Consider the following 23,339-nt stretch of genomic DNA (forward strand, 5'->3'; position numbering starts at 1 on the left):
TCTACCTTTAGGATTTATTTTTTATTTATTTTTTTTTTTTTTGTAAGAGCACAATGATGCAAGAACTGACATCATTCTGTGACTATTAAAAACCCAGGCCTGCAAAATTATTTTCTCATACATGCAGGTCCAATCCATGTCTCTCAGCAAGTTGCTATTCAGTCTGGCTGGGTACTCGATCGCTATTCTTGCAGATTTTGTCGAGTTCATTTAAATTTGTCAGCTTCCAGGCGTGAAGTCGAAGTTACAGTCGAGTCGAGGTCGAAGGCCAAAAAGCTAAACGTTAGTTTACTTCTCCGTTACATTATTCCCCTCTAATAGTTATTGGGTATTCGTCTATTAAAAGCCTGCAAAATCAGTTTCTCTTTAGCATTGTCTTTGGTACACAACTAAATAAAGTGGAGCATTGCTGTTTTATTAATTAGCTGCAAGAAAAACCCTAAAGATTAGCGTCAAATGTGGTGTGGAGAACATTGTGTAATTTCTTGTGCTAAATGCTCCTTTGAAATTATATGGTTTTTAAAAAGGAAAACAAATATCTACAAAATAATCAGACACAAGCTGAAGACTGAAACAAACGAAAAAGGAATTGCTTTGAACCGTTCTGAAAGCGTAAAAGAAAAATTTATCTCATTAGAAGAAAATTATGAGTCAATGAGGGGTTGACTTTTGTTTAGTGTAGCATAACTTTGCCTTGAGAGTGAACTAACGAACCCTCTGACACTGGCTTTTGAGCTGTGCTCTTCTAACAAGCTCAGAAGGGTCTCCTTCCTTTATGTTTTTCCATTTCCAGGACAGTTCATCACTTCAGCACTCTCCTTCCTAAATGAGCTCTGCCTCAAAGGAGCTGCCATTTCTGGAAAGTGTTTTTTGTGTTTTCCTCGTTTTTGAGGTGAAAGTGTTTGTTCGTGCTGCTGAACTGTCCGCCGACAGTCATCCGACCATGCTGTCATTTCTGAACATTTCTATTTTCGTATAGGACACAGTGTGAATAAATTGCCATTCAGTTTGTGCTGTGCGTCCAAACCTTCTTGGTGCCACTGGATTAAAATCTGCACATCCTAAATAAGAGTGAGAGATCTGTAACATATTAAAGAACTGCGGCTGTGCTGTACTCATAGTAAACAGTGAATGTATCATCACCCTTTAAAGTGTTAAATTTATTTTTGTGCTTTTGTAAAGCAAACAGAAAGAAAAAGCATATGTACTGTATTTCTGCTGCTTCATGAAAACTTGGTATATTTTACAATAAAAGTTCGCCTGTTCCTCCGACTCCTGCTCATTAATTATCAGACGGTGCAATTTCAAAGTAATTTTATTAGTTTATTTAGATACATGAAACTCACTAAACTAATGAAACATCTTAATGAATGAAATAACTTAATATCTTGAGAGAAAGAAGGAAAATCAACAAAAGCTGAGCATGCACTGATTAGCTGTTGATATGAAAATAAGAGACAATCGGAATAACCAAAAAAAAAAAAAAGAAAACCTAGCTAAATAAAAATCTACATATTACATAAAGTATTAAGGCGGTCACAATATTGCCTTAAATTTTTCTAAAATAGATGATCTGATGATATACTGTATATTCTTGTATGGGTATAGTTACTTAAGATTTCTCCCTGACTGAATATAGTGCACCGAGGCTGCTTTCTATGACAGCTGACCGATGACCTGTACAGCGATGATGAAGGGGGGAAGCATATGTTCGAATGTGATAAATGTAAGTTTGGTAAACACGTCTCTTTTTCCCTGACTCGTTACATCCTACAGCGTTACAGATCTGAGAAAACCCACGTCCATTCGAAATCAGTAAGAAGAATTATAGGGTAAAACAGTCTTCTCTTTCCAAATCCTAAAAGAAGGGAAACATTTAAAACTGTAATTCAAAAAAAAAAAGTATCAATTCGCAACTGATTTAAAAGCCCTGTGATACACGCTAAATAATAACATTGATTTTTTTGTTTTTGTTTTTTTTTCCCCCAAACGTCACCTCCGAGTGGATCTCAAAGTTAAAAGAAAGCAAAAGTTAGGATAGCTCTACAGAGAGGAGCCGAACACCACTACATGCAGAAGAGAGCTTAAAGTGATTCTTTTCAGTGGATGGCAGAAAGTCTGCAGACTCCATTGGTTTTCAGTTTCTTTAGTCGAAGTTGAGCGGGTGCCCGTCGAAGTGAGTGAGCACGTGGTTCTCAAACACCTTCTGGTCGCAGTCCAGGGGGAACTGCTCGCTGCACATGGGGCAGATCTTCCAGTGGCTCTCCACGTGTTCCTCAAACTTGCTCTGGTCGTAGTTGGGCGGGAAGATGACCTCGCAGAGCGGACAGCGTTTCATGTCCATGCTGTGGGCGGCGGGGGAGGAGGAAAATGAAAAGACAGCGGAAGAAGCAGAGAGGAAGAGAACGCTCGTGTTAATGGAAGTCGAGCAACACACAGGAGCACCGGCTAATGAGGAACGTGTGTTTGATGCAGTGTGGGTGGCCTGCTCATCGACAACAGTAACACTTACAGAAGCCGAGTGAGGCTGGGGCATGGCTACCACTAAAACTTAGCGGGAGATGGTTTGTTACCTGGAGTCAAAGCAGAAGGGGGTTTGTCCGTCATTCACAAATGAGCTGCGCGTTTCTGTTCCTAGCGGCTGTTCGTTGGTGTTAACCTTGGAGGGGGAAAAAACAAAAACGAAAAAAACATAAATATGAAAAGAGACAATCAACAGCGATAAATAAAATGCCTACAAAGTAACTGCTGAACACTAGAGTCACTTCCAACGTTGCCAACTTGTTATCTTTGCGTCATGTCGCAGCCACAAACTACTGCATCTTGTTAGGATGTTTTACGAGAAACCAACATGGAGAAAAAAACAAAAAGCATGCTTTTCAGTCAGTCCAGTCAAGCCAGTAGAATCAATTTTCCCCAAAATCGCCGTTTCAAGTTTTTTAAGGAATGTCTCAAGTTTTTCTGAATTCCTCTTTGAAAAATGGATCAAAGTTAGACCAGCTGTGAATATTATTTTTCAACTTTTGCCAAATATTCTCAGACAAATTCATTTATCACTTTGACTCAACTCAATAATAACCGGAGCATTAACTGTAGTCCATATTCCAACTTTTCATTAATTTCCTTTATTCTACTTCTACAATGTTATGTTTTCATCATCTAAAGCTCTTTGAATTGCCTTGTTGCTAACATATGCTACACATTTAAACTTGCCTTGCATGCAGGCAAATATGTTTTATCTTTTGGTCTCATCTGACTAAACTCTGTCAGTTTGACTCTTCCACAACTTGTGCCAAACTACAACCGGGACATCATCTTCTTCTTGCGGATTTCTTTCAACAACAGGAAAGAAACCAACACTGTACCACTTTCCTTCCTCTTCACAGTCATTTATCACTTTGGCTCGGTTTATTCCAGAAAATCCTATAACACATATTGAGGCTTGTAGCTGTAATGACACAAAATACATTTTTTGCAAGTATGGTAGGCAACTACTGGGATGAAATATGAATTAGGTTTTTGACCTAAAGTGCCATGCAGAGGACTTGGACCTCTGCTTTTCACATGAATCCTGACAAAGCGGTATTGCGTGGCTAAAACAGACAAGAAGCTCACATTGTTGTTTTCCTCTGTCTCTTCGTGTCCTTCTGGCCGGCTGAGGTTGCGGGAGGGCTGGATGCAGACCACGTTGCTGTCCCAGGAGGGTGGGCCTACGGGGGGCAGCTTCAGAGGCTGATCATCTGAGAACTCCTCCTCTGTCTCGTCTGCAGACATAATTCAACCACTTTAAAAAAATAAAAAATAAATCCCACACACTTTTTTGAAAAAAACAAATATTCACCTTTTGAGTCTGAGATGGAATAAGGGTTCCCAAAGTGTAGTTTGCTTGGACTCTGAGAGACCAGCAGTGGGGTCGGGGTGTCCTGGGCGTAAGGGACGGGGTACTGAAGAATTAAAGGCACACTGGTCTGGAGGTTCTCCAAACTGGTTTTCTCACTGGCCCCTTGATCGCCCTTCTTGCTGCTGCTCTTCTGGAGCTCCTAGGGAAAACAAAAGCAGAATTTAACCTATTTTGCACCAAGAAAACAATAGTGATGTGTCCTTTTTAATTTCTGCCCAGAAGCCACCAAGCTGTTTTGAGAATACGATGAAAGGGACCTTTTTTTTTTCTTCTTTTCTTCAAAGCAAAGCTTATTTAGCAGCTTTATTAAAGAAAAGAAAATATTTTTTTTTTTATGATTAGAACCATTTCGTAATTAATGAGGTCAAGCTAATTGACAGTCTCAACCTCAAATGGGGTGATCCCACCTCTTTGAACTGTACCCGCATTAGCAGTATTAGGCCTGCCAGGACCTTACTGCGGAGCAAAGCAATAAAACAGACAACATTTAATTTGCTTCTCCAATTAGTGGTATTTTAAACCCAGACGAAATGGCAGAGAAGAAAATTGTATATTTTAGGGAATGTTTGGAGTGGCAGGAGTCTATAAAAGAGAAAATGAAAGCCGTTACTAACCCCCTCCAGTTTTTCCTTCTCCTTCACAACGAGTGCAAACGAGTCCCTCAGCTCCTTCAGCTCCCGACCCTTCTCAGCTACTTGACTCTGAGGTAAACAATGGACACAAAAACCAAAAGGAATGAAAAGACCATCTTTTCTTACACTTAATGCGCTCCTGACTGAAAAAATGTCTCGCTGAAATACAGGCAGGCTTCGGCATGTGACATTAATTGATCACAAGCATAAACGGCTTCCTTTGGCCGCGGCCTGATTTACGCTCGATACTCCTCAAAGCAAAACAACCTGCTTGGATTCTCCTGAGACACTAAGCAAATATCCGCCTGACCCGAGCCAAACACAGCATTAGCAGTGCGACTAAAAAGGATCCCTCCGAGCCAAACCTCGCTTGTCTCCAGAGCCTGACATAAACAGCAGTAAAACGCCGTCTAACAGATAGGCCGGCTCATAAACAACACTGTCAGAACAACTATGTTCAGGGGGGGGGGGGAGAAAGCATCAAAGTCTCGATCCTTGAGCAAGACCAGCCATGGACGCCGATAAAAACAGTCGAGTCTGAAGACTGAACCGCTTTGAAGGCACCAGCGCCGCGCTCGGAGCCTGACCTTGTAACGGTCCTCTGCGGCAGCCAGCTGCAACTTTAGACTCTCGTTGGTCTTCAGCTGCTCCTTTAATTTCAGCTCCGTCTTGGCCAGCTCGTCTGCGAACAAGCTGCTGCGCTCCTTTTCCTCCTAAAAGGCGACAGACACTCATCACCCTGTTTTTTGTCACACTTTGTCCTCTCAGGATTAGAGGACGGTTGCATGTTTTGCAGAGACTGCAGACACATTGCTTACTATCAGCATCTGCTTGCATTTCCTGTATTTGTCGTTTCTGTCTGAAGCTTCTCTGCTGATGCCTTTGAGCTTCTCTTGGATGATGGCCTCCAACATGGGGTCAGCAGAACCTGGGCTGCCTGTAGAGACGAGAACACAGTCAAAATATGTAGATCTCCTCATTTATCACGGTTTAAAATAAAACGACTGCTTTTGTGACTGAAAAACGGGCTAGGTGGAGAAAGATCGAAGGACATAAACTAAGACAGTAAACTACTGTGGCCTTTTCTAAGACATTTAGATTTTCTATGATAAAACCATCTATTTCTTCCATACAACCAGACAGAACTGGACATTAATACCTGGCACCGATGTGTCTGGACTCCCTGATGCAGGGATTGCGGCGGCCTCTTGTGCTGTGCTTTTCTTCACTTCCTATGAACAGCAACACAAATGAATGTCAGAAGGCAGAGCGTAACCTAACATCCAATGTGAGTTCGGTTTACGGATAAAGCTCGGCGGCTGGTGTCTGCTGGAACCTACCCCCTGCTGTTCAGAGAGTTTGAGGACTTGTTTTTGCAGTCGCTGGCATTCCTTGTACTTCTCCTTGTAGTGCTCTGCAGCCATGAGCAGCCGCAGCTTCAGGTCCTCCACCTCTCTCTGCAGCTCTGCTACAACAGCTGGGTCTGTGCACGCTTCCTCCTCCGATTTGGCCTGTTTTTACAAAGACGGGAGAAGAAGAAGAAGAAGAGTACCATTAAAACAACTGCATGAAAATGGGGTAGGAGTCGAAACTGGTCAGGAAAAGCCTGATCGGCTAATTACTGAACGAAAGTCATCGTCTAAAGTAATTGAAACGAAGGCCTGCGACGGAAACGTTCATCCTCACCGCCTCCTTTTTGGCGTCTGCCTTCATCTGTTCGACTACGAGTTCCAGGTGGACACACTGGGCCTGAGCTTCGGCCTTGGCCTGGCGCAGGGCGTCCGCCTCGAGCTTCATGTGGTAGAGCTCAGACATGGTGCGATCCCGGGCGCTGGAGGCATCCCTCAGTTCGGCGGCCAGCAGAGAGGACTGCTGCTGGTTGGCCTGGAGCTGATCCTCTTTCTGCCGCAGCTGCTCCTTCAGGGCCTTCATGTCACCCTGGTACAACCACGTTATTGTCACATTAGACTTTTACGTCTAGCAGAGGTCTTAAAGTCACTATATGGTAGTTAAACATTAATAGGCATCATCTTCTACTGTTGATGCTAATTTAAAAACTCTGTTTACTATCTCGTACCAAAGGAGAAACCTTGGCCAGGATTTCCTTGTACTGCTTTTCCTTCTCTGTGAGGCATGCCTGCAGGCGTCCCACCTCTTCTTTGAACTGGGCAATGGTGTTTTCCTTGTTTACATCCACGGACTTTAGCATCTGCAGCTCCGCACTCAGCTTAGTGTTTTCCAGCTCCCGGTTTTTCAGGTGAATCTGATGCGAGCACAATGAGAAATATGAAGAAACAGAACACACACACACACACACAAAATAAGCGGTACAAGATTTTATAACTTTTTAACCTTTTGCCTAATTTAGAAAAAAAACACAAAAATTTAACATTTCAAAATTTCATGCTTTTCCAGACTGAAATTTCTGCAGTTTTTCTGTAGCTTTTCTAATACACAGAACAAAAGCTTTGAACGATTGGGTTTTATTACCTGCGAGTTCAACAAATTACTAAACAACACTATTCCTAACTAGGCTTCTGATTCACACCTTGTGAGTCTTTTTCAAACTCATGAATTTGCTTTGCTTCCCCCATTCTCTCTATGGTGTGGTTATCACAGCTGCAGGCACACTTCTTTTCTACCGCATTTTCTTTCCACTAAACATCTCATAAAGACGCTTGCTTGAAGGACTCTTGGGGTGCTTTCACAACGGCCCTGTTCAATCGAACTCTGATCCATCGGCCGCCTTGTATGTGGAGGTGGGAATGCAAAATCGACCGCTGATGCAGACCAGAAGAAAAGCGAAGTCTGAGCCGCCTAAAAGCCCCGGCCTCGGTTCGGTTGAAGTGAATTCTGGTGCGGCTTGAATGCACATGCGAGACTCTGGGCGTGCAGACTGCAAGTGAGCATCTGCTTCATTGCGCCCCATTGCTGTGTAGATCAGAATGGAAAATGTCTTTGCTGGGATGAATGCTTTTATTGCTCTTGGGTAACATTGTAATGTTACCTTCTCATGCAATTGTAATTTCATGAGAAGCTTAAATTTTGAGGTTTCTCATGAGTTTCATGCATGAGTTTCAAAAGCTAAACGCCCCAATCATCAAAATTAGCATAAAAACCGCTGGAATAAATAACTGAATTGCTGAAATTAATTAATATGGATTATAATCTAATTTTAGACACTTTGTCTCGTAAAATCTTGATTGGATTATCCTACTCCAAGATTCTTTAACGGTACAGTTTGTGATTTGCTTGGCGTCTAATGGCTACAGTGCTAATTTAAACTCACGATTTAAGATCATCCAGAGACCTTTCCCAAAAAGAATTAAGAAAGAAAAATGTTGAATAGGTCTGTTTTTCATTTTTCAATAAGTGCCCATTTACCTGTGTTCTGCTAGTGGCTGAGATCAACTAAAATCGGAGTGAAAAGCCATTTATTTCTCTTTTCAAGGTTTAAGATTAAATCTTGGACACTCAGAGACTTCTTCCACGCTCGACTTTCTTCTGGTTAGACCCATTTGGGTTTTTCAAGACTGCGTCAAAAACCCCTGCTAATAAATCAAATGTTCTGTGACCTTATTAAAAAGAAACGGAGATTAAAATTGTCCTTCGGCAACATCCTCTGTGTGATGGTGCAAGCTAAATTAGATATGGGGGTTTTGGGCTCCATTTCTGTGGCGACACTACAGTATGTGGCCCTCCCACTTCCTGTGGAGCACCCACCACAACACAGGACGCACAAACACCAGACGGACCGGGAGACAGAATAAGGCATGCCCCGTTTAGACTCAAATATTCCACTACACAAAATTATTCAAAGAGCACAAAGTGGAAAAACAGGAAAGAAATGGGGGGAAAAAAACAAAAAAAAAAAAAACACAAAAGTTAAAGAATGCCTTTAAGTCTGGCATGTCTCAAATGATTTAGAAGGTGAAGTTGTCACTAAGTGTTTTTTCTTAAAACAATCCAGAAGGGTGATACAGATATATCTGGCTGCAAAGTAACGTGAGCTCATTTTACATAAATTTTGATATGGTTATTTCTAAAGTTCAACTTTTAAAATAATTAAACATCACCTTGTAGAGTTCCTTCTCATCTCTCTCATTCTTTACGTGAGATTCAAGAGCCTCTTTCTCTAGAGCGACTTTCTTCAATCGATCTTTAAGACTAGATAAAAAAATAAAAAAGAGATATAAAAAAAAATCAGTTCATATTAATGCATAACGACAAATTTTGGGGTGTATCCATTCAAAAAGTCTGAATTCATCTTTAGCAAGTCACCTGTCCAGCTCGGTTTCCTTTTGAAGTCCCTTCTGTGTGACTCCAATCAGATCCTCTTCCAACTGGACGATCCTGGCCGTGGCCTCCTCCAGTCGCCTCTTGACCTCTTCCTTCTCCTCCTGAAGGGCCTGAGACGAGTGCAGCACCTCCTGGGAAACAAACCACCAAATAAAAAAAATTAAAAAAAGAGAGGTTGGACACTTGAACTTGTTGATTTGCACAATGGCTAATTGAAATCGTACTTATAAAAACTACGATGGGTTTTGTGCCAAGCGATAGAGGATCTAAATGGGTTTAAATCTGGAATATAACAAGAGTCTTTTCCATGTCTGGCTTTGGCTCAAAAGGTTTGGAAAATGCATGTGCGGCAATAAAATTTACTGTCGTTGAAGTCTAAATCATAAAGAAAGTCACGGCTCCAACGTAGAGTTTTTTGAACTCTGAAGATGATTTTTTTTATTTTTTTTTTAAAAAAGCAAAATAAATTTTTTACAATTTGCTTACGAGAAGAGTTTCGGGATCTTTATATTCACACCATATAAAAATTTCATATAAAAGTAAAGCAATAAAATTAACAACCACAAAATCTGTAATCATATTTACATCTGTAAAACCTTTAAAACCAGCAGATTTATGACACACAGCGGTACACCAGATTATTACTGACAATGCTCTTAAGACTTAATGTTACGCTATAAAAAGTGGAATGACAACCTTGATAATGCAGGCATTTCTATTTGTCAGAGTGTGATTTACTACTTTAGTGTATTGCTGGTTCGAGTTACTCTGCATGTTTGGGCTGCTTCACTAGGGGGTGCTAGCAGACTGTTTGGCCATAAATAAAAAAAAGATTAAAACAAGAAGAATCGTCCGTATAAATGATGTGTTTTAGAATCTATAATTACTTTAAAGCAAACTCCCAGTTCAGATCAAAGCTAAAAGTGAAGATTTGGTTTCACTGAATAGATGGGAGTATTAAAAATACCGATCTGCATGGAGCTGGCAGGCCTAACCAGAATAAACTTACTTGGATCTCTCTTCTCAGCTGGGCACAGGTCTCCTTTTCTCGCTCAAACTCCTTCTGCAGGCTGTCCTTCTCTGCGTCGAGCTGCTCCTTCTCCTGCTGGATGAGGGCCATGCTTTTCAGCAGCTCATCTTTCTCTCTCTGAGCCTCTTCCACTTTTTGCTGCTTAAACAAGAAAAATGTTGAAAATGTTGTCGCTTTCACAGCAACCAGATTAAAAGTCCGCACAGTTGAAATGAGCGGCTTCATGTGATCCTGCACCTCAAGCAAGCCAGCCTTGGTGGTGACGACCAGAATGTCGGAATTGCATTCGTCCTCGACAGTCAACAGCTCATCCTCGGAGGGGCTGTTTGCGCGAAACTGGAAAGGCGTACTAGCCCCCCGGATCTCCCCTTTGTGGGTCACATAGCAAAACTGGTAGAACTCCCCATCGTCATTAGGGACATAGTAACCTAGGGAAGTATTGCAAACAGTGATTAAAGAAGGATGCCAAGGAATGTAGACTTGGTAAAGTAAAAGCAGGTAGGAATTTGATGCACTTAGCCATTTAGAATAGAAATGTGTATCAAGATGAAGCATGTGTAGTTATATTTATTCTACCTCGTATCTGGAGGGTCGCTTTACCATAGGAGGAAAAATGTGCTGGCACTCTTGGGAAAGAAGCCAAGAGCCTTAAAAATGTCATTTATTTGATCAAAATAGCATAATTCTATGCAAAAATAGAAAATGTTCCTTTATTTCTTTTCTTTATTGGTGCCTATGCTGTCTGTGCTTTGCTCTACTGACATTCTGACAGCAAGACAACACTTCAATTTGTCTTCTCCTGAAATGTTTCAGAACATTTTTCTTTAAATCAGATCTAGATCATTCCAGAATCTGGTTCCTCTGAGTGTGATGCCAAATAAAGAGACAAACGCCAACAAAGTTCCCAAGGCGTTTGGACCAGGAACAGCCCACAGCCCCATAGGGTCTCCACCCTACCCAACTGCAGGACGACAAGCAGGTGTGGAGTGACAACGCCAACACCTCCGGTAACATCTAAGGAAGTCTCCGCAAACTGTTCTTTCCATAACAATAACAGCTTAAATCATACAGGTAACCTTCCTAATCTTCTTCTCAGAAATTTCTTGTTTACGCTGTAAATTCTGATGCTGGCTGGTTGCACAAACAACAACCTATGAAGTCGACTAGTCCCGATAATAGTCAGCCAATGAGGGACTGTGACTACCTAGCTTAGCAAGTGAGAGGCAGACTGAGCTCTATCCTCACCACCATCTGTCCTTTCACAAGATGCCATCAGCCCAAAGCACGTGGCTCTGGCCCAAATCCCACAAGAGTTTAGTAAACTTTTTGCTTTTAAGTTTGTGTTGGTGGGGCAGGACTTGATGCCCCAGTGTGAGGACTTGATGAAACTTTAAAGCTTTTTATCCTCCCTTGAGGGCAACATACATACACCCTTTTTTTCATTACATAATCCAAACTAGTGCCATCTAGCCAACAGCAGGCCACTTACGGCACTGTATCAAAAGATCCTTTATAAACGCACTCTATTAATGAAAACCATAACTTCTGATAAAACTAGTCTCAGCTTGCATTAAAGCCCCCAATGGACACAAATGTTTTTGTTATGTGCAGTGCCATTTGCTGTGTAATAGGGAAACATAAATATAGATCATTTTTCAGCCCAGTAGTTTAAAAATTTACCATGTTACTTCCCATATATATTCCATAACAGGAGTTTAATACCTAGAGACCATAATCTACTTGAATAAGTACAGATAAATCAACGATTCAGCTACATTCATTCTAAAGGAATTTTTAGAAATAATATTTGATCCACCAGTTATTTTATGACACATTAAGACTTTTAAAAGAGGAAATCTGTGTTTGCCATATAACAAATGTGCACAACTTAAAGTTAAGTAGTGTGAGGTTTTTCTACAATAAGGCCTGATTAATATGACTTGTAGTCATCTCTGCCAGCCAGGTGTGTAACATTTTGTCTACATCTCTAAATCTGTTGAGATAGACTGGAATTTTAGTGCACTTAATGGTTCAGTCCTGAACCCGTACAATCCTCTGAGCAGCTCCTTCATACGCCCTCATTAAAATCTGTCAGAATTACAGAAAGCTACAGCACAACCTTACCCTGAAAGATCACGGTTCTGTTGACTGCTGTGCCTTCCACGTAGTTCTCCGGGAGAGGCGACCACAAGAATGTGTAATAATCCCTCGCTGTGCTCCAACCAACCTGTGACACATTGAGGGGAATCCGTTTAAGCAGACGCTCCAACCACATCAGTGCATTATAATAATAATGGGGAACCAACAGGGGAGATTTTTCTTTTTTCTTTTTTTTTTTTTTACATGAATCTACAGGCACTTCTAAATTATCTCAAGCTGGTATATTGAAGTAATGAAGGGTTTTTAAATCTATGTTACCATGGCAGCTAGGAGCATGTCTACAATTGCAATTTGGCCCTCAAAGGGGAAAGATGACCGTAACGCAACCACCTCCTGGAGGTTCCAGGATGCTCATCGTGAAAAAGCCCGAGTGCGGAACTGCAGCAACAACTCACTGTTAACAGGAAGAGGAAAATAGGTGAAAATTTTATACATAGGCAACTTGAAAATGAAAACCAAAATGTAATTATATGTATTTTATGTCTTGTTAACTGATGTCTGCTGAGGTGGGGGGGTGGGGGAGGCGGGAGTCCAGAAAATACATCCACGACTTCAGACTGGTGCCATAAAAGTGTCAAACTGAATCAGTGTCACGTTGAGAGAGCTGCTTTTAGGCGTGCACACATGCATCCGCAACAAATCCAGTAAAACCAGACTGCGACACCAGCCTTTGTCACAAAACCAAAGTCAGTCATTTAATGCAAACTTTGCCAATATTTATAATTCACGCAAGCTGACATAACAGCAGATTTCGGTTTTAACTTTCTTTTCCTGACTGGTCAGTTTATCTTCTCAGCTGTGTACAAACAGCCCGCAGCTACAGTGCAGTGTGTTCATGCGAGTCACAGATAGAAGGGCTCTGGAGTTCCCAAAAAAAAAAAAAAAAAAAAAAGAGAAACCCCAATTGTTGCCTGTGCAGCTCCAGCCTCTAGCAGTTAAGAACAGGAAGCAATTAAAACATGTGCCTTGTTAGTGAGTGTCATTACTGAGGGGCTAGCTCTAACCGGTCCACTCATTAGAGCTGCAGAGGTGGTGTTTGGGGAAAACTGAGAGGAACTTAAAGCATTCTGGCTAGAATATAAATAAGCAAAAACAGAGACATGGTGTTGAGCTATCTTAAACATGTTTAAATTAGTGAGAGGGGATAAAACTCAGTGAAGACAACAAGCTTTACATTATAGATGACTTTTTACTTTAAAAACTTTTCGCATTAAACCCGAGAGGATAATGCTGCAGGAGGTGAAACATTGTCAATGCGCCAGGAAGGCTGCATAGAACCAGGAGTGAGGTGTTAATGAATCACACAAAGAGGTCGTCCTTAGAGACAGCTTAATTATAAAGCTGAGTATGCTTTTTCTGACCCCTTTCCTCGACAAGAATCACCAGCAAGTTGCAGCGTGGTTAATGTTCACAGAGTCAAGAGTCAAAGTCTTTGTCTATAGGCAGACAAGAGCCAGCAGGTAATTTTCTCACTACTAATAATATATTTAGATGTTTTTTTTAATCTATTTAATAAACTTTTAAAATTGTACAATAACTGTATTTCTTGTTAAAATGCAGGAGGGCATATTATACAGAATTTCTTTTAAATCCTCCATCTATTATAATCCTATATAATGAGAGGGAAGAAGCTAGAAAACTGTAAAATACAATGAAAGACTGATCTAGATGACAAAACACTAACAAATCAATAGATTGAATTTTCAACAAAAACAACCGAGCCCAACTTGCTGCCGAATGCTCTTGTTACTCTTTGGACTCTAATGAAAGAGGCCGCCACCAAATGACTCGCATGTCAATCAGGATTTAAAAGGTTTGCAGACCTGTGCTCAGCATTCTGAACAGCTACTGGCTTAAAGATCAAACCTTGAACCTAGACTGAAACAGATTCAACCCAACATAATCCTTTTTTCCTGATCTTTGTATTTGGCTGTATATAAGAGCCTACATGACTTTTGTAAAATGATTTGACAAAAAATACATTTATCATGAGAGTTTCCATCCTTTTTCTCACTACTTTGAACTACTACTAAGTAAATTTTGCACACTTAAAGATATATCTTTAAGTATGCCAAATAGGTAGCTGCACAAAATAAGATAATTTCCAACGTCTGACCTATAAGCATGGAGAAATAGAAGGCCTGCTAAAGTCCTTATAGGACAAGACTTTCAAGCCAGATCAGATGCAAAATCTAAAGAACTGTTTGTGGACTTGAGAATGACCCCTGCTGACATTCAAAGGGTCACAGCAGACAGGGTGAAGGAGTATAAGTACTTGGGAGTGTACTTGGACAATAAAGCAGACTGGTCAAAAAAATCCAAATCCAGAAGGGCCTCTGTTGTTTCTGAGAAGACTCAATGTTCTTTAACATCTGTCGGAAGATGTTAAGGACACTGTGAGTCTGTGGTGGCGCCATCATGTTCGCTGTTGCCAGCTGATGCAGCCTGACGGTTAAGGATATCAACAGGAAGTCCAGTCACGTCACTGGGGACGAACTAAACTCTCTGGACATGGTGTCCAAACTTGGGACGATGTTAAGCTAGTCTTCACATCCTCTCTATTATTTGCTGAACACTTTTAGGAGCTTGTTTAGCAACAGACTCAGACTGCCACAATGTAAAACAGGGCAACATAGGAAATCATTCCTGGCTGTCACAGTAAAACTATACATATTCAGCCTATGACAAAACTCATTTATACCAACAGGTTACCTTAAAGATATGTAATTCTTACCGTCTTACATGGCTAACTTTACATCAGGTGTCTGGTGTTCCAATGTCGAGTAATTTCCCCTTTGGGATTAGTAAAGTATTTCTGATTATCAAAGGGAAAAGCAGAGGATGGAAAATATGGCAAGGATTCACATCTGACCTGGCAGCAGAAGTGGTTCCAGTGACAAACGGACATGCATTTGTAAAGTGGAAAGTACATCAACAAACACTTCTGTCAGTCTGCTAATCCTCAAATGCCAGCTTGAGATATGAAAGGACATAGTGATAGCACACTGAGCTACGTGTGCCATCACACATAAAATTAGTAAAAAAATAGCATCTTAGGGAGGAGAGCTTCTATGTGTCAATAATTTCAACTAATGTTCGATGAAAACCTAAATGTCACCATTGGTGTCTCTTTATTTGTACTTTATTCTCTGCTGTGACAAACAATTTAAAAAGGTATACAAACGTGAAAAGATAAATCAACTTGGTTTATTACTCGAGTTCCTTTCAAAGACAAACACTTCAAACAGGAAGAGAAGTTCAGCAGGAAGCAAACTAAACAGAGCTGTTAGTTTGTGCTTTTTAACTTGTTGTCAAGTTGTCGAAACTTTCATCTCATCCCTGGTAGATAAAAAGCAAGTTAGTTGAGAAGACGATCACTAAACTTCAGACAAATCTAAGATAAATTACTGCCACTGTACTGGATTTAATGTGTTCCTATAATGAGATCCATGTGGGATACTTAAGTTTGTGGTGAGGGCCAAGATGCTTCACTCGCTCTGACCGAGCTCATCTTTGAAGTACATGTGAATGGCTACACTTGTGATATTTTATTTTTGTAAGGCCTGACTTGATACTTTGTTTCTATGTTTTAGGTAAATCAAAAATCCCTCCCTTTTCACAGCGTAAAATTAAGTCATATTCTCAAAGGTAAAACGTTGTCTCCAAAAACAGACTTTATTCTCTCTTCCAGGGTTGCAAGAACAAAACTGTGTGATTCTTACAGCCCTGGTTTTTATTAGAAACATGTAGAACGTTTTTTTTTTTTTTTTTTTTTTTGAGAAATATGAAATATAAGTGATGTTGTGTGACAACCCTATGAAGACTTTTGGGAAATTCTGCACTCTTGTGAAGTATGAAATGTATGCCAGCAAGAACTTTATTATTGCAGCCTTGAATACAGGGGTGACTTTCTCCGTTCTTGTGGAGTGTGCATTGGCCTTAAGACGTAATTAGAAACCCAAGATGTCAGCAAGTTCCAGATTTACGATACACTAGAAAACCCTTCAGCAAAGAAAAACTCTGCAACGGTAATGTCTATTTGCATCTTGTACTCAGTTTTAATGCTTTCATAAAGCAGTGACGATGCTCCCTCACCTTAAATATGCCAACCCAGTCCTTTGGATGTGGTTTGATGAACTGCGTCAGGGTATAGTGACAGTCGAGCGCAGCGTGAGGAAGGTAACTCTTCCCCACATTCTGGAAGATGACGTGGGCAAAATTTGATGTATCCATGTTTCTGCTCAATAAGGTCCCATCCAGGAACAAAGCCATAAATCATTTAGCAGTGGCTGCACAGGAAAGGACATAAAAAAAAAAAAGATTAGCCAAAGGAAAAACTTACCCCAGTGTTGGTTGTTTACTGTGACCAGGAGCAGTAAAAAAAAAAAAAAAGAAAAAAGAAAACTGGAACAGAATAAAACTGAGTAAAAATGTGAGGCACTAGTGGTTTAAGGAAATTGGTTGGACACTATAATACAACAAACAAGAAAGTTATAAAAGATAAAAGAGGAAGGCAGATTTTATTACATTTACTGTCATTAAAAGGTTTAATACAACACAAACATTTTATCTTAAAAAGATTTATGCTTCTGTTAACTCAGCAAGGTAATTAATGATTGTTACTCTGAACTAACCTTTGCAGCATTAAAAGATCCCAATAATCAGCCAACAGCTGACGACATGCTGGACACCGCTGTTACTTTCTATCACGTTTATGATCTAAATATAGTCAAACAGCTGCTACAAAGTAACTACTAGCACAATTCATGTAATAACTGACTTGTATTTAACATCACAACCTGAGTAAAACTCAGACATTTTACTCAGGCAAACACATATTGAGTTGATACATGTAAAGCTGTAGATAAAAAAAAGGGAATTCAGATGTATTATTTGGTTTTAATAACCCTTAGAGCTACACAAGAAATAAAACAAAACTTGAAAAAGCCTGGCTTTTTATGATTTCACAAAAATTGGCGCTAGTTCATTATTTTCTACCAAATTAAATTGAAGACCATTAAATGTCATTGGGCTTAAAACTGGTTTTAAGAAAAGTACAAGTTGCTTCAATTGTTTTTCATTTGTTCTTCCAATGTTCGTCATTCATTCCACATGGTTAAAAGCACTCCTATCTCAGCCCCAATTTCCTAGCGAAAACCAGCTGCTCTTTGTGCTTAATGCGTTCAGTTTCTATGTAAAAGAAAAGCTTTTTCACTGCACATAAAAAGCAGAAACGTCAACTAACATTTGGCTTTTTCTACCATGAAAAGCCAAATGTTAGTTGATGTTTCAGAGGAAAAGTACAATTAACATAAAGAGCTGTTGCTATACATTAACTTCTATTCTGATAGAATAGGATGTGAAAAAGTGATGTTGACTCCATTGGTCCAATCAAAATCTATATGGTAGCGGATCAATTTTAAAAGTCCCTAATCTCTTTGAAGTAACTGGATATCACAACTTCCTGTCTGAATAAGATTAAAGGGTTCCAAAAAGAAAGAAGGAAACCAGCAGATGACATGCATACCTCTGTTTAAGCAATCTCCAAATAGCAACAAAAAGGCCTTCAGTAATTTACATGTCTTAAGTTTTTGCTAAGATGACACTAATTACTGGAAGAAACTTTCTCCAAAACTGCCTTAAGAATAGTCAACTTGCTTTCAAGCCATAGTATGAATTGAGCAATATGTATGTAACCATGTATATTTGGTCAAGGGTGTATGTGTATCAGGAACATGTGCAGTTTTTGTTTAGTTATGCAGTGTATATAAACCTTACAAGCCAAAGCAAGAAAGCAATAGATTAACATTTTGCAAAAGAATTGGATGATCTGCTAATCACAGTTTCTGACTGGTTAGACAATTTTGTTCCTATTGTATGAGTTGTTTGCATTTGGGCCTGGGTTGATGGCACAAATTTTATATTGGTGCCACTTAATGATTTCAAACTAAATAAGTTACTTTATCTGCACATTTCTAGATTGACTAATGTAGGAATCGATAATGAAATGTTTCCTATTTTAAAATGACTGTTCATTTGTTCGGTAAGATACTTAAAACTAGGCGTGCACCGAGAAATCAACAAGCTGATAAATCTACCCTGATTTCCTTAATTTTGGAAGATTGTTGATCAGCCAATACTTACATGTGAAGCCGATCTGATCTACCTCAGCAAAGGTCTAAAAATCAATGACTGTCTTCTTTTGGTGTGCTGTAACAGAGGTTTGACTGACAGACCCGCCCACCACATCATGTCTGCTGGTTGACTTATTATTGCACCACTAGTTTTAAGTTTGCCATTTCGCTAATGGCGAACTTTTTAAAGATTAGTACCATATTTTCGGACTATAAACCGCTACTTTGAACCAGCCCGGTGCGGCTTTTCTGTGGATTTTTCTTCAACCGCCAGGGGGCTCTTTAGCAGGAAGTGAATCATTGGAAGTCAAAATGGGAATTCAAAGAAGAAAGTGCTCATTTTTATTTAGAACAAGCACATGCTAGCACTAGGCACGACGGAGAAATTTCTTCAAACTCATATGATGCAGCTTTTAAGTTGAGGGCTATCGATCCAGCAGTACAGGAAGGAAATAGAGCTGCACGTAAGCTCAGCGTGAACGAAACCAGGGTTCGGCATTGCAGACGGAGGGCTGGGCTTTAATAAATCTAGCAGATTTATTAGAACGCTGCCCTCTGCTGGAGAAAACCGAGAGCGGCTGAGATACCAGCGGCTTATCGTCCTGTGGTTTATATATGTACGTTTCCAGTTTTTTTTTTTTTTTTGTTTTTTTCAAAAAATTGTAGGTGCGGCTTATAGTGTGGTGCACGCTATACTCCGGAAAATATGGTAGTCGTGATCGGCCAGAAAACTGTAATTGGTGCACCCCTACTTCAAACTAGCAGTGCACAATTTCAAAATCAATATTTAATTTGATTACATTTAACAATTGCAATTACATTTAATTTCAATCCTAGTGCCGTTATTGGCAATAATGAAATTGATAACAAACCCTCTCAGTCTTTATGAGTTTTAGCATATGAGAAAGCAAATAAATACTCCTGTTGCAGACATAATGTGCAGCTGTACTTAAAACAAATTTAGCTATAAAGAAGAAAAAAAAATTGCATAGCTCACTAACATCACTTGTGGTTAGTTTTTTAAAAACATGCATCAAATTTATAAGTACGTCATTAAATTAGAAAAATAAACCACTTATCTTTAAATCATCACAACTGTATTGCGATATAATCTACAAACGTTAAGATTATCCCAAACCAAAGATGAATGAATTATATATGTGTCACATTGTAAATTCTTATTTTATTTGATCAGTTTATCAATTCCAATGTGTGTATTTCATAAAATGCTGTCTGTAGGAATGATTCATTATGTTTCAGGTTACTTTAAATGGTAAAAAATAGTTATGTAAACTTTGACATCTCAAAAGGTTTTACATGGGATATTCTGGATTTGCAATTACATAAATTACAGGGGACTGAGCCACTTGACGTTACTCATCATTAAAAAATACAATAAAAATAGCAAATATGTCTTTCAATCTTCGAATATGATTTTTTTTTTCCGTCTTTGCAATTTAACCTGGCTTGTGTCCCTGTGGCACAACGTATATTTAAGTGATGGCCTTTGTCATCACTTAAATACATCCATAGAAATGTCACCAGTCCGGAATCCAAGGACCCAAGGCCTTGGTGCAACATGAACCCTCATTCAGGAATCAAGAAATGTATCTACACTTGTTTAAATCCAGTTTTCATATATATTTCATTGTACTCGGTATAGGCAGAGCTACAGCTTGCCGTTGTATCACAAACATAATCGAGCAATAAAACACATTTAAACGTGCATTGAATTTGCTTATTTTAAACTCTACCATTAAAATCAACACATGATTAACGATAACGAAGGCTAGACCCTGAGGGGAGTTTCCATTTGGGCCTCGGTATTTTTTTCGACGTAGTTTGGCCTGGGACGGAGAATTGTCAAAAACAGATCGCAACTATCATTCAGAGTACTCACATAATTTCTAGCCTCACAATAAAACCAAATGCTAGAGAAAATAAACATTAAAATTACCCGTTTGTAAGCAAGTTTCGGACAAGGCCTACAGAAAACAGAAATTATATCTGGCTAGCTTAGCAATGCAGCTAGCTAGCAGCCACTTGGCCTTAGCGACATACTTTATGAGAGACTTTAGCCACTCATCCAAAGCCACGTAGCCTTTAACATCTCAGCAAAACATTTACGTAGTGTGTTAAATATTACGTTTTTACATAACGTTCTTTACAAATAAAAAACAGACACTTCAAGAAAAAAAGAGCACAGCTATCAGTTGAATACAAGGTTATAGCTAATGTAAACAGTTAGCAACTTTAGTGGTACCCAGCTACTTTCGAAACGCACTTCGAAAAGCTCACAAAGTTAACACTCGTATCCTTATTCTATTCATAAAATACACATCAAACATACCTTCTGGACATGTTAAACATCAGCCAACATCCAACTGTATCATAAAAACGCAGTTGACGCAGTTCAGGGCTTTCCCGTGTCCTTTTCCTGGAATAATAATAACATAACGTCACTTCCGCAAAATGTCTGAGATAAAACGTGTTACACACCCGACCCACTTACACATTATTTAACTGTTTTCTTACATCGAAACACATTGTTTAAGCATTGTTTTATACTACATGACATTTGTCGTTTGAACTGAATATTAATAATTCGCCAAACTAAGTAATTCTCTGAATTTCTAAGACCTTTTATTGTTCAAGTTTACTCGAGCAGCATAATAAGCTGATTTCCTATTCCATTCCTTTTTTAAGTTGTCATGTTTGTTTTTTGTTGCTGTTCTTGTTCTTGTTTTTCTGTCTTTTTTCTGTGATTATATCTATATCCAATCCAATTTTGTTATGTGCAGAAATGTTTCTTTAAAATATATCCAATTTTAAAGAAACATTTCTTGTTACAATCAACAAGGGAATATCCAAAATTGAGGGGCTTTCCTACCTTTCAAAAGCCAAGCATTTTGAGTCAAAGAGAAGGTTTTTCACTGCGCCTATATTTAAATACAAAGGCACAGTTGCCTCGAAAAAAATTTATTCTTGAGTAGAAAAACTGCCTGCTACAGACTGGCGACCTGTTCAGGGTGTACCCCGCCTCTCGCCCGAAACGTTCGCTGGAGATAGGCACCATCAACCCGGGGGAGGAGTGGATAGAAAAACTGTAATCTGTATTGAAGACTGTCAGCCTTTATTTTATTTTATTTTATTTTATTTTATTTTATTTTATTTTATTTTGTTTGTTTGTTTCAACTTATGAGTTGAATTTTTTGCTTAGGAATTTACTAATATACAACCTCTCCTGCATTTTCTATACAAAAATTGCTTACAAAATATAACATATATCATTAAACCTTGTTAAAATCAAATTAGCACAGAATTACAGTTCAGTCTACATGTGATATATTCCCCTTTATTTTCACAAGGTTTTCACACAAAAATGAAATTTAAACCTGGAAAGTGAATGGTGAGAAAGGGAAGGTCTAATAATGATATACACCACTCTTTTCAGAGATATATATCTAAAATATCTATAATTTCTGATATAGGTAAACAAATTCCTCCCACCTTGCTCTGTGTTGGTATATCACATTACATTCCCCAAAAATACATCAAAATTTGTGTTTGTGATGCGATAACAGGAGAAAACGTTAAGGCTTTGGTTAGCCAGAACCAAAGCCGCCAAGATTAGTATCTCACAACTCCTCTTCTCTCTTTACACAAATGACTGTACCTCAGTCTGTGAACTCCTGAAATTGTCAAGTGACACCAATGCTGATCGGATTCAAGGCTGTGAGAGGCCCCATGGGCCAAAACTTACGAATTCTCTTACATATACTATCAAACTCTCTTACATATACTATCATACTCTCTAGCAGAGTTTGATAGTATGTGCAAGAGGATTTGGTAGTATGTGTAAGACGGTTTGATTGTATGTGTAAGGGTTTGATAGTACAAGTGAGAAAGTTTGATAGTACATATGAGAGGGTTTGTAAGTTTTGGCTCATGGCCAAAACTCACACAAGGCAGTGATGAGCCTGCACACATACAGGAGATGCATTGGCTAGTCCTCTGGTGTGGCCAGAACCACCTGGAGCTTAACCTGGTCAAGACAGTTGAGATGATGGTGGACGTCCAGAAACACTCTTGTCACTCCCGCCCTCACCATCCTCAACAGCCCTGTGTTTACTTCAGATCCCCTCTGACCACTATACCCTTTCTTGCAAAGTGACTAAGATGGACCACACACAAAGACACAGTTCAGAAGAAGGCTCAGCAAAGAAAATGATGTATACTTCTAGGAGCAACTCAAGAAGTACAACCTCCCATGAGCTCGTAGTCATTACCATTATTCAATCTGTCCCGAGCACATCCATCATGGTGTGGTTTGGCTTGTCCACAAAACAGGAAAGGTCCGAACTGCAACAAACAAGAAGGTCAAGAGGATCATCAGGACTGACCTTCCCTCCATCAACTACTTTTACAGGTCTAGGTTTAGCAAAAGGGGAGTCGAAATCCCTGCGGACTCCAATCTTCTAGAAACTGTATATATATGTATAAACAAACAAAAACATTTGTGATCATGATAGATATTGTTGAGACGCTTACTCAAGACACGCACACACATACACACGAAGCACTGACACATGAGATTCTTCACAACAGCCTTTTGTTATTAATGGAAAGTTTCTGTAAAAACGAAACTTAACTTTAGTTAAGGTAGAGCATCGGAGGACCATTGGGAGGACCCTGAGGGACGTCATACATCAGCAGGCCTGGAGGCGTGTCTCAGATATAAACAATGGATCGTCCGTTTTTGATCAGATGCTGTATATATTCGGTTTTTCACACTTCACATTCATCTAAGCCTGTGAGGGTAAGCGTCTCTTTCTTTTAGCGCTAAAAGAATAAAATAAGTAAAGTCTGATTATTTGTGTCGGCTGATTTTCTGCACGTGTGATCACATGGTTCTGATTCATCGATAATACATATAGATCAACAATATTAACCCACATTGTTGTGGAGAATTAGCTATCTCTAAAATGTATTTTACATGTTTTTCTTGCAGGAATTCAGTGTAGTTGTCTGGGTGTGTGTGACAGTGGCAGAAATTTTGAATTGTACTTTTGCTGTCATTTAATAGAAATCAAACTAAGGACAGGGTTTGTAAATTAGCCTGTGACTAGAAAACCTTTGCACAAAATAACAGTTGCTCTGTTTATCACATGTAATATTGCTTA

The 23,339-nt window shown here is 39.4% G+C and overlaps 1 protein-coding gene across 3 annotated transcripts; it reads right to left on the reverse strand.

Annotated features, from left to right (window-relative positions):
* Positions 1-1,299: 1,299 nt before the first annotated feature.
* Positions 1,300-22,463, reverse strand: tax1bp1b (Tax1 (human T-cell leukemia virus type I) binding protein 1b). Of its 3 annotated transcripts, none has more exons than XM_044117597.1 (19): positions 22,446-22,463; positions 20,507-20,593; positions 16,118-16,311; positions 11,987-12,089; positions 10,100-10,290; positions 9,842-10,000; positions 8,815-8,963; positions 8,610-8,700; positions 6,611-6,796; positions 6,220-6,471; positions 5,874-6,044; positions 5,693-5,765; positions 5,352-5,470; positions 5,121-5,246; positions 4,516-4,602; positions 3,842-4,040; positions 3,616-3,764; positions 2,574-2,659; positions 1,300-2,345 (listed from the first exon to the last, which is right to left on the reverse strand). In XM_044117597.1, exons 3-19 carry the CDS (start codon positions 16,292-16,294, stop codon positions 2,147-2,149), a joined length of 2,517 nt encoding a protein of 838 aa, XP_043973532.1. In that variant the 5' UTR covers positions 16,295-16,311; positions 20,507-20,593; positions 22,446-22,463; the 3' UTR covers positions 1,300-2,146. The 3 variants fall into 3 exon arrangements, with proteins under 3 accessions (XP_043973532.1, XP_043973533.1, XP_043973534.1); XM_044117598.1 differs by lacking the exon at positions 22,446-22,463 and adding an exon at positions 21,047-21,264; XM_044117599.1 differs by lacking the exons at positions 4,516-4,602; positions 22,446-22,463 and adding an exon at positions 21,047-21,065.
* Positions 22,464-23,339: the final 876 nt, after the last annotated feature.

This window comes from Gambusia affinis, linkage group LG05 (assembly GCF_019740435.1).
Source record: "Gambusia affinis linkage group LG05, SWU_Gaff_1.0, whole genome shotgun sequence".
Classification (NCBI taxonomy): domain Eukaryota; kingdom Metazoa; phylum Chordata; class Actinopteri; order Cyprinodontiformes; family Poeciliidae; genus Gambusia; species Gambusia affinis.